Source organism: Acanthopagrus latus, chromosome 13, assembly GCF_904848185.1.
Source record: "Acanthopagrus latus isolate v.2019 chromosome 13, fAcaLat1.1, whole genome shotgun sequence".
Classification (NCBI taxonomy): Eukaryota; Metazoa; Chordata; class Actinopteri; order Spariformes; family Sparidae; genus Acanthopagrus; species Acanthopagrus latus.
Window position 1 is genome coordinate 22,039,609 of NC_051051.1, and position 12,256 is coordinate 22,051,864.

General features: G+C 40.9%; 1 protein-coding gene across 10 annotated transcripts in view; it reads left to right on the top strand.

The window, feature by feature from the left end:
- The window catches only part of ncam1a (neural cell adhesion molecule 1a), a 269,175-nt gene extending 261,462 nt beyond the window's left edge, over positions 1-7,713 (top strand). For all 10 annotated transcript variants that reach the window (XM_037119227.1, XM_037119229.1, XM_037119230.1 and 7 more), the window contains one exon: positions 1,743-7,713. In XM_037119227.1, coding sequence (XP_036975122.1) covers positions 1,743-1,863 — 121 coding nt within the window. In that variant the 3' untranslated portion in view covers positions 1,864-7,713. The remainder of the gene's footprint in view (positions 1-1,742) is intronic.
- Positions 7,714-12,256: the final 4,543 nt, after the last annotated feature.

Below are 12,256 nucleotides of genomic sequence, written 5' to 3' on the forward strand. Positions count from 1 at the left end.
TTAGAAGTATAATTCACTTCCACGAGAGTAATGTAGTGCCCATTGACTTTAGATCGTCATAGAAGTGAAAGCATTTTACAGTTTAAAGTGACACTTCAACCACAAATCACAAAAATACATATTTTTTTCTCGTGTCTGTAGTGTTATCTATCCAGCGTGCGTCACCATTGAGCTAGACAACCCTACAGCTCAGACAAGTAGGAAGCCATTGAGGTTTACTTATTGCTTCCTGCATCAGGCTTTGAAGCCAACTTCAGTTGTGGCCAAACAGTGTAACGACAACTTTGCACTGGGGCCCAAAAAATACTTTTTTGCTTGTAGAAATATTTGTACATTATCTTGAGTCATTATTTCTGATGATTAATAACTGATAATTGAGAGAGAGAGGGCAGACCTCCACTATCAATATCTACAAAAGTCTACAACTCACACCAGAACAATGTAGATGGATAAATAAGGTGAATGTCCCTTTAACGGTCAGACACTGCAGCGAGTTGGTCACAGAAGAGAGGACTGAAGATGGATTATCCCAGACTCTCAGCCTCAAAAATGTGCAGCGTTATCACTTGTTCTCTAAACCAGTCCATCATGCTTTGATATTATACATCTAATCTCATAGTTCAGCTAATACAAACTGAATTAAGCTTCATCTGTGGAAAAAAAAATATATTAAAAAAAAGCTTTGACAGGTAAAAAGTAAAATTGTCAGCAGTTGCCATGAAGTATGCTGACAATGCTCTCAAGGGAATTAATGTATTTTTTTCAGACTCCGTGTTTTTCAACCCTCAGGCCGGGCTTCACGTCGCCTTTTTGTGGGGGTGTAATGATCACCGCAGCCTCCAGGGGATGCTAGTGGAGTGAGCTTCAGACTTGAGGCTTGTTTGTATAGACAATAATGCATTATTAAAGTAACATCGGGGACCAAAGTTTTTCAAAGATCACTTCTAGCATGAAGACATGTACACACAGGCTGTCGCAGTCTGAAGTCAGCGAGGTTTAAATGTATTTATGGATCCTGTATTTGGGGCAGTTCCTGGCCTAACTCTGTGGGGCCCGCAGAGAGCGTGTATATGTGTCAGCAGAAGAGAGAGAAGTGGATTGATTAAAATTGCTATTTGAGGGCTGAAGAGATGACTGTGTGTGACACAGCGGTGAAGCATAATTTTTCAAAATGGAAGCAGCAGCAGCACATTACTGGAGAATTTATTCCAGGCGTACATACGCCAACACCAGAAAATGTTCGACTTAAGTGAAGTACAGCTTTAAAGTCTCTTTCCATTGTGTCTTGGCTCAGTCCAGACAGCGTGTAATCCTCTTGTGTATTGTAGTTTGTGTAGTAGGTTATGCCTCAGTCTTTCATTCCTTCATGCATTGTGCCTACTGTACCAGCCCTGTCTCATTCCACATCGGCATCCATTGTTCCTTGAAAATAGCTGTGACATCCATGTACTCTTATTTGATGTCTGGCTAGGATAGTGAGCTTGATCCCATTATGTGTGAAATGCATTCAGTTCCAGGAGGGAAAACAAATTCCCTCAAAGCATCTTGCATGTTTTTCCCCCCATTTTTTTTTTCTCCTTCCCCTTTCTTTCTTTGAAAAATGACACAAAAGCCAGCTCAGAGCAGACAGTTTAGCTGTGAGAGAAAGACTTAGTGGTTCGCCGTTAACAAAATCTCCTCTCTCTTCTTTTTTTTTTTGTCTCTCCTCTGGTTTTTCCTCGCTCCTGCGTTTGCCGCCGCAGCGGTAAGACTGTGAAGGACGATAAGACCAAAGGCGAGGCGGAGGTGAAGAACGCCACGGCCGAGGTGAAGACGGTTCCCAACGAGGCTCCCCAAACGAACGGCAACGAGAGTAAAGCGTAATTTCCCCGTCCGAGAGCAGCGGGAAGAAGAGGGCGGTTGGGGGTGGGAAGGGTGGGAAGGGTGGTCGGGCGTGGGGTTTTTGTTTTTGTTTTTTTCGGGTTGAAAAGGGGGGGGGGGGGTCACAGTCACTGAAACCTCAACGCAATGTCACACACCACCCGTCAGATAAAAAAAAAAAAAAAACAACAAAAAGCAACAGCAAAAAAAAAAAAAAGAAATCATGGGTCTCCTCCTACAGTGTCTTCTGACCAGGAAAATGTAAAGACCTCATGCACATGCCTTAGTTCCTTTTACGTCAATTTCTATTTGTTCATTTGTCACATAAGAAAAGAGAAATTCCTACTTGTAGTTCACCCTCTATCCTGTATGTATTATTAAATCCATCAGCTGTTTAATACAGAGCAGAATCTATACTATTTTTCCTCTAGATGAACATGGTTGGACTGTAGCTTTACTTCACAGATGCCCACTGCCCACACACACACACACACACACACACACACACACACACACACTCATAAGACTGGTACATTACCAATACTACTCTTCTTAATGCAGTATGGTCATCTTCGTGGTAATGGATTATGGGTCTTTATTCCTTTGTCGATATTTTGTTGTGTTTAAATAATGTGCAGACGTTACTGCCTATTTAGCTTTTTTTAATGTGTTATTTCCAGGGCTAGAGATTAGAACATTAGCATGCCTGTTTTTTTGCAAAGTTACTGTATTTCTGTACATGTTGCTGTCATTTGGTTCCTCTTTAGATGTTTTATTTTTTGTTTTTTGTTTTTTTTGTTGTTTTTTTTTTTTCTTTAAATGTTGTCTCCATATGGTTCTGGTCCAGAAAAATCCTTTAGCCTAAAGTTATGAGAGGCGAAAGAAGACACGGGGGGGAAGAATCGAGGTTCAAGAAGTTTCGACCCTGTCTCTCTAAAAAAGTTCTCTTCATACAGTCCGTGTATGCTGGTAAATGCTTTCAGCGAATACATTATGAAGGAAACAAGGATGATGTCGTCCTGTTCCCTTTCTGCTATCTAGGCATTTTCGTTTTTTTGCAATCCCCGTTGCTACGGAAAACAACAACAGCTAACAACCCTTAATTGTAAAAATGGCAAGCTGCCCGAACCGTAACCTGGTCGCGAACAGCACAGTGGGCCATTTTGGTGCCAGGGCTCGCATGCCCCAAACACCTGCAAAACAAGTTCAGATTTTGCAGGGACACCAGCGCTTCATTCCTGACTTTGGAATTCCCCCCCCCCCCGCCATACCTAGGTGGTTATGGGTGCAGCCAGACCTTTCTCCAGTGCGAACACCGTGCTGTGGAGTTTGATCTTGGAAAGAAACTTGTGATGAGCCAGATCTTTCCCTAACGCCTAACAAAGTCCTATGAGTTGGACAGACATCATCATCCGTCAGTCATGCTCCAGTGGACGCTGCAGGAAAGCAAATGAAATACAACGTCACCAGATACGTTCTTTAAAAACATGATGTCAAATATTTCAATCAGGACGACATAACGTTCTTTTCAAATGTATTTGCTGTTTGGTCTGAGCTGTGTATGAGCATATTTTTTTAAGGAGACAGGGTTTTGCTGGGTTTCGGGTAAAGAAACGGTCAGATTGAAGATTAAAGCTGTGTTTCTCTTCAGAGGGCCACGCCCCTCACAGTCCAGTTATCCAGATTCAGCGCAGGCCAGCTTGGGTTTTAAATTCCGAGAGACAAATACTGCCTTACTCCGCCTGAATTTGATGGAAACTTCTGGTGTGTCCTTGTGTGTCTCATGTATCCTAAAAACCCACCAGTCTAAGTGTTTCACACTGCTTTCTGTCCTCATCAACTCGTGAAGTCAGAAAATGATCACGTGACCAAATATATCGCTGTATGTTATGTGAGCAGGAACTAAAAAGATGCCAGAGGATGTCAACACTCTTCTCGGAGTGAATGTTGATTAAATTATATGGACAGATTTTCCAGGAACATGGCACGCTGTTTGCCACGAAATGAAACGCCTGAACTGTGTCCTTCCTGGGCATTCGAGGGCAACCCACTGCTGGTAATTTCTGCCCTCCCAAGTCGATGAGGACCACCTCTTGGTTTTGGCGCGTGTGACGTCCGCCATCTGAACGATAAATTATGCTGAGGCGAATCCTCTGTAGTCCGTCCTAATCTCGGGAGCTCGCTACGTGTGAGCTGTTTATATTGTAATTTCTTTAGGTCACTGCGAGAACACGCTTTTATCTCCTTCTCTTTCTCTCTCACGCGCGTACAACTCACTCTTTCCAGATATCTCCTTTAAGCATTCCGGACCAGCTCCTCACCTGATAGGTTTGGGTTTGTTTTTTTTTAGCAGTGACTCAAAGGGCCGTAAGTGTTCTGCCAGAACAATTTCAGTCAGCAGGTTTGGACTGAGAGGCGGACATGTTTGTCGAAAGTAAACAAGCCCCATCGCAAGGCAAACTCGTTAAATTCTTGACACACCAGTTTCCCTTGCCTCGAATATCCCATTCCGTTTGTTTCCCGGGGTTAACCATATTTACCTTTCTTCTCCGGTTCATAGCCATTGTTGCCTTCTCTGCGCTAACCGCTATTGTTCACTGCTTCTAAACGGTCGGTCTGAGGGCTCGGCCTCGCTGAGATTTCTTACACCAAACATCTGACGCCCTCGGCCACCGTCCTCTCTCTTTCACCGCGACTGCTGTCAGTGTGCGTTTGTGTCACCGCCGCTTCCACCGCCTTTCATCTCCGTCTTTAATTAGCTCGTGCCTGCAGTGATGTGACATGTATTGTAGGTCTAGTACAGTCGACCACTTTGTTCAGCATTCACCGTATCTCAGCACAAGGTCCACTTACTGGAAATTCTCTGGAACAAGTCTGGAAGTTATTAAACGAGCCACAGTTGGCCTACAGATGTTGATCTTTTTTTGTGATTGAAGACACGCTTAAATCCCGATTCGCCGAGTTGAAGAAAGCCACAAAGAGAGCGCACACATTGTGTTATTCAACATGTGTTTAGGAATTGGACAAGTTGGACATCGGCAGTACCACTTTAAGGGATTTTCTGATTTCTTTCGGTGAGAGGACTGATTACATGATCATCATCTGTGTCTCCTTTAAATCTGTCTGTTCATTGTGCATGTCCAATATCCTCACACAGCAATGTAGCCGAACGTAGCACGCTAGGCAGCTGTAGTGTATTTAATTTCATGTAAATACATGTAATCATTTTACTGCTGAAACAAAAAACCATGAAAATGCTCAAACCGGGAAAAAAAACCGGGCCAGGAAAATGAATTTAGTTGTGCATGTGGCGGCGATTGGCATTCTTGCAGCACCCGTGTTTGGCCGAGCTAGTCTAATCCTGGATTGTTACCTAATTTCGATGCAGACATTAAAGTCTAAAAGCCTCCAGGCGTTTAAAGGGGGATTTTCAAAGGGGAAACAATGGAATAAAAATGAAGCATAACCCAAAAAAAGAAGAAAAAAAAAAGACGAAGAAGAAGAACACTTTGTGAGAAATGTATTTCTTCTCATGGTTGTTTCTCTACTTACAAAAGTCAGGTTAAACTGCCTCACCAGCAAAAAAACACTGCCAAAAACGCTCCATAAGCAAGTCAAGTGTTCATCATCGGCCTGATGTGGAACCATCCGTCCGGTGGAGGAAGCTAATGCTGCTCTGATCATCACGGTAAAGCCGAGCACATGCTGACATCTTCTCCCAACTCTCACCAGCAGCAGAGTATCTCTGTCCAGCTACCGACCGGCTCAGAACGCCAACTAGTCCGCTTGTACTCTTAGTAATCGTAATAATGGTGAAGATCAGCTCGTTATGGTTATTTAGCACATGTTAACATCTCAGCATGCACACTGAACAGAAACACAGAGGTGACCGCGTTACCAACCCTCTACGTACGGTTACCGTCGAGGTAAACTACCAGAATAAGTTCAGCCAAACTTTAAGAAAAAGTCCCAGGTTCTGTGGATTCACCGAGAACTGTGCTGACTGACATAACTCATAAATTCAGCTTGAATTAGAGAGACTAATACCGTTTCCGTGTCTGTAAATGAATGTACACTCTCAAGCCATTTAATCACAGCCTTTCAGTGGTCCAAAAACGAATGAGGAAGAAATGTGGCCTCTTTTAACTAAGGAGGAGGGAAAATTGGTATGTGGTGTTTAAAGGTTTCTTTTTATGCATCGAACGTAAAAATGAAAGGATTTCAAAATGTTCTTTCACAAGCCATAGTGCCCTGCTGTGGATTTGAAAGGTTTGGGGAAAAAAAAATAAGGTATAAAAAAAAGAAAAAACAAGTCTGACCATCTTTTCTTTGTACAGTGTTCCTCCTACTTTAGACTGCAAGCTAGTACACTGTGAATGTGTGAATCCATTGTGTCCTTTGTCATAGAGTTGAGCAAATAGTTTGATTGTGAAAAGATGTAGCTGATAGTTTGAATTCCTGACGTCAACGTACAGAAGTCTGACAGCAGCCAACTGGAAAGACACAGTGCCTTTGAATAAGAAAAATGATGGCATGCATTCCATTCCTCTCAGTGTCTGTCCATTAAAGGTTTTCACATCTCCCTCTTCCTGCCGATCTTCTTTTCCATTCACTACATTCCAAGGGTGATAAAAAAATAGAAAAAAAAAAAGAAATTGTTAGAATTGTGTCGTATTTTCACAATGTGTTTCGTTATCGATGATTTACACTGTCCGTGTAGGATGATTCTGGTTTATCTTTTGTTTATTTTCATCATTTCTATCTTTTTCATCAACAGCATTCTCACAAAGTTACTTGAGGTCAGAGAAAGTGGAAATATCTCCTAAAAGGCGGCCCAACAAATGAATAATAAAGAATAAATGTTGACATTTACATTTCTGCAAACCGCAGTTATCTTTGGAGTTTGCAGTTTTCAAATGTAGGCCTTGAACGAGCTGTGGTCTGGGGTCCTCCTGTCAGGCAGTCAGACAGGTTGTAAAGGAAGCCTCAGGTTATTGTGTTTCCCCACTTTGGAGGTCATCTTGAAGAGACTGTAGAAGAACTTCAGTCCTGTAGCCTCAAAATGCAAAGTAACATGTTCTATTGTAATCAGAGAACAACACATAAACAATGAGTGGAAAAAATATATATATTTAATCACAATTAAGACTGACGATGGTTTTTTTTTGGCACAAAGTCCTCGTCTGCCGTGCCGTCCCCTCCCACTACAGTTAGCGACATGACTCCACTGACTCTGCTGGTTAACAGAAGTGAGAGGATGTTAAATACCACACGGCAGATGTCACCGATATCTCAGGTGCGCTCACTTTCACTTTTATTTTTGAAATAAGGTGACAGCTTCTCTGACTGCTTGCGTGTCTCACCTGGTAGGACCACGATCTGGCCAGTTAATTTGGTAAGAACAGTGTTAGAAAAACAAATAGAAAATAATGCTGAAAGCCACAAAAAATAAGACAAGTTGTGATAAACCGGAATTACCCTTAAAGTAAATCACTTGGACACAGTTAACACGTCGTAGATAGCTGGCATCACGTGAGAACAACATCCAGCAAACCATTCCATCTAAGACACAGAGACACTTTGCTCAGGCCCCATGTTGTCTAAATTATCTGAAATTCCTGGATTTGTCAGAGCAAGCATGCAGACTATATTAGATCAGGATAATATCATCACAGTTTTCGATATGGAAAAAAAATAATAATGAAAGCTTCATGTGTTGTATTTGACCTTTTTTCAAGTGTTGTGTAACTTGTGTCCTGTTCCCCCAACTTTTCATTTTTTTTGCTTCAAAAGAAAACTGAGATTGTTTCTGCTTCACAAAGCTCTGAAATGTAATAAAGAAAGCAAAAGGGAGACGTGTCGTACGCAAGTTTTACTGTTTCTGCTGAAACACAGTGTGAAAATATACAAAAAGGAACCATGTGGGCCTTTTTTGTTTTGTCCAGGAATCAAGCTTGAAATATATTCTGGAGTTGCAAATGTGGGACCAAGTTCTTGTGCTGGTTGACATGAAAACTTTCTCTACTCGCGGCTCCCGAAAAATCATTTGTGGAGGACACCGTGTGAGAAAGTTGGGTTCTCTTGTACAGTTAGCTCAAAAGTGCGGGAATGACACAGAGGCAGCCTTGTATTTCTCCCTTTGAGGCTGCCATTTGATTCAGACAGAAAAAAGACATCCAGCGGATTTTTCATCTCGCTCCGTGTTTGCAGGGAGACAAAGCAACATGAATTTTTCAGGGTTTGAAAAAAGAGAAAAAAAAACATCCTGCCAAGGATCTTTGTCTCGCACCAACACACAACTGTGTACCCACCTATAATAACAGTAATAATAAAACACCCATCTGCTTTCACGTTCAGTCAGACAGCAGCTTGTCACTGTTTTAGATCCAGAGCTCAGACATTGGTTGGCTGCCACTCCTCCCTCTGTCTGTCTGTCTGTCTGTCTGTCCACTGTCACCGGTGTAAATACTGATTACTACCTGAGGAAAGAAGGAAAACACACCTTAACTTTGCATTCTGCCAGAAATTCTTGTGTTCAATAAAGGTAAAGAAAAACAAACCAAAAACCATTGTAAGGCTTTTATTCTTCAGTTACAAACATTGTGTGGTCTCCTACCTGAACTTGTAAATACAATACGATACAGTGCCTTGAAAAATATCAATATTTGACACTGTGATTGACACTACACGTAAAAATCAGCGACTTGTAATGAAAGAAAACAACAGAAACACAGCTGGTCCTGGTCAAATCTATGGAAAATGAGTATTCAGACCATTCAGAATCAGTATTTTTAATATTCATATTTTTGACAATAATTTCTAGCATATAGCACTTTTAATCATATATTTTTATACATTAAAAGGTACTGTATTTTTTTATTTTACAAACAGTTAAAAAAAATCATACTGATAATACTACTTATAATACTGAAGAAAACAAAAAAAGTACCTTTTTGGCTTTATTTCTTTTTAAATCGGTTGAAAAAAATAGGAATAGAGAATCTGTTACAAATAGGATTAGCATATGTATTATTACTTAATACTTTGATAAAACTGTGATTGTTTTCAATTGATAAAATACTGCTCTATAGTGTGTGCTTAAACTATATGCAGAGTTAATAAGAAGAACAAATAGGAAGAAAAAACAGTGCTCGCATCTCGACCACAAACTGTTCTTCATGTGCTTCTCTGCAGATCTACACAATGTAAAGTAAGTAAGCATATACACACCAATAGGTCCCAAAATACTGTATGTAAAGGAATACAGTAATAATGGGCGACATGCCCACTTCTGTTCAGGATAAGTTCACCAAAAAATGTAATTCTGTTGTGATCTCCTCAGCCTCATTCAAAGTTCAAGTAAAGTTTGGTGGACCACAAAATGGGAAAAACAGAACATGTGTGTCAGTAATTCAGCACACCGGGAGAAGCTGTGAGATTATTTTTTCTCTCATGCTTCAGTTTTGGATGAGGGATAATGACTCACTTCACTTTGTGAAATGAAATGCACTATATCCACTCTGCATTCCATGTTAGCGCTGTACCTGAATTCTGTTTCAGTGTATCTATTGGTAAAAAAAAAAAATAGAACATGATTATGTTAATAGTTCTCACTCTGTGGTGAAACTCTACCTCCTCCTTCTTCTTCTTCTTCTTCTTCTTCTTCTTCTTCTTCTTCTTCTTCTTCTTCTTCTTCTTGCTGTGCCATGTTATGAAATTATGTATTTCATATGCATCATGTACTTTCATGCAGTTTTCTATAGAGACCACTAGAGTGCAGCATGTTCCCATGCTGGATACAGACTGAACCTGATGTGGGGTAAGGGCCAACACTGCATTAGCAGACTGCAGACTCATATGTCTTTGTATGCATGTGATGTTTAATCCATTATTATTAATCACCAATGATTCAATTCAGTGATACACTTGCAGATTTTTGAGCAGAGCAACATTACCAGGTGACATTACACAGAGCTCGATACTAAATGAACAGTCATGAGTGCATGGATCCCTGGATTTGATGCACAGAAGTCTGCAGAACTCGTGGTTGTGCTTAATCAGAGCTTCATGGAGACCTCCTGAAAAGTCTTCACTGAGCTACAGTAGTTGTCCGGTTTGTCCAAAAGGTGGCAGACTAAGTCAGTTCAACAGAAACGTTCACGTGTTGTGTGGAGGAACAGCAACCGCATGTTGGTTTGAGTCTCTCTAAATTAGAGATATGATTATACATGCAGTTTTGTATTCATTTAAATTCAAATGAGTCTTAGAAGAACAACACACAATTTGAAGGGTTTTTCATCCTTAAAAGACTTCCAGAGAGCACCATGAAGCGTCTCCTTGGATCTGCTCCACATGTTTATCTGAATGACTGGATAACTTGAGCCGTGACTGCTAGTTAATTTTGGTTTAAAAATCTAAAAAGGGGGAAGTCTTTGAATTAAAATGAAAATCAGCAAATTCTTTTATTCCAGTAAATTTCAAAGAGAAATGTGTTTGAAAAAGACTAAACTAATGTGATCCTGTATGATGCTCAGAATGCTCGTGTTCAGAGGCGATAGAACGTCACTGGAACACTCAGCTGTTTGTGCGCAAATACGTTAATAATTTAGCATTCTGAGAGAAATAATTCCACGGCACCAAAGCGCTCCTCCTCTTGATGTCTGAGTTCTTTTCTTCTGCCAAAACTTCTGTACATTTACAGAACTTTTTGGAGCGCATTCAGGCTCAACAGATGTCGGCTGAAATATTCATGTGGCCTTACAGAAGTCGTATAGTAAATGTGATCCCACTCCGAGTCAAAATGATGTTTGTCATTTACACATCCTCAAAGCTTCGTGTCATTCCTCTTCCCCACTGCGGCAGACTTCATTTCACTGCTCCACCACAGACCCCAACTTTACACACACCAGATTAGGGTCCTTTTCAGGGGAGCCATCCCTCCCCCATACTATAACAATGGTCCAGTGTGATCCTCTATGGCCTGGGACTGATCCTACACACAGATAGCTAAAGGCAGAGAGTCCAGCCTCATGGCTATTACCTGTCTTAACACACATTTGCTTGTGCAGTCACACGCACACACAGCCTGCAGTGAAGCCTTGTGTTAAGCTGCTAGGTACACACCTCACCTATCTCTTGTTTAGAGGGGACATTAGTCAATGTGTGGTAATGAGTTAATGAGTAAAGTGGTTGTGCCATTTATGTGGCTTATTGTCTAGCTTTTGTCCCCATCAAAGGTGCCATGTGCGGCTTGTTTTAAGCATTAAATCACCGTTGGATTGATGCAATTGTAAGACTAGGAACAAAGAAAAGAAGAGAAAAGAAAAGAAAAGAAAAGAAAAGAAAAGAAAAACAATTTCGTTTAGAGACAGAAAATGAAAAAAGGCTAAACTGAATGGGGCCTGGGTGGAACTTGAGGCAGGACTGGCTAAATCAAGCACAGCTGAGGATGATAGGCGTAGATACCTGTCAATCAAGCAAAAGAATGCCTTCTGATACACCCATTTTGTAGTCTTTAAAGGGTAACTCCACCAACTGTACACATTAAAGTGTGTTTACAGGTTTTGGGTAGAAAGACTGCATATGTGAAAAGAGTGGTCTAAAGCCTTCCGTGTCTCTTTAGGAAGCTGCGTGAAATTGGATAAACTGCACATAAATGTCTCTGGTGATGTCCCTCAGCAGCTAAGTTGCATTGTGGGTAATGTAGGGACCACAATTAAAGTTAAAAATACTTTGTTGAATGAAAAAAGGTGTCCATTATGAGTCTGACAGTGTCTTAAGAGTGCAATGCTAGACCAGTGGACTGCTATACATTCATCCATTCAGTCTGTTGCAGAGTTAACTGCTATGATATAGTCCAACTGGGTAACAAACACAGTCATCTAATAAGGTGATCTATTAGCACAATAAGACTGACAGTAAAGTTCTTGCGTAAATAATGTGCAAGAAAATACTGTATGGCCAAGGGATTTGCAATAATCTGTCTCATGACACCTTAGTTCCCCTTTTCAAGGGTTGTTTCAACATTTCCTCACTGACTTCCCTAAGAACTGACATTTGTGTGATAATATCAGGAACTTCCTTAGATGGACCATTCAAGAGTTTAGGGGGTGAGTCAACAGTCATGCAGATATCAGTCAAACCAATCGCTAGATAAATGCTAAAAGATGCCAATAAATGTGGACATTGTGCTTCTGCAATTGATAGATACTGTATGTTGAAACTGCCTCATGTTCGATTTTCAGTTTTATTTTGCTTAAGGTCTTAGGTTTAGACCCCCCTGTTCCTGGCATATTGTCAAAATTAGCCAGTTCTGTTGTCTTTTACATAGCTGGGAAACTTTCTCAGTGGTTTCTCACTTGGCAGACATCTAATATGACAAGTATTGATGCATGAG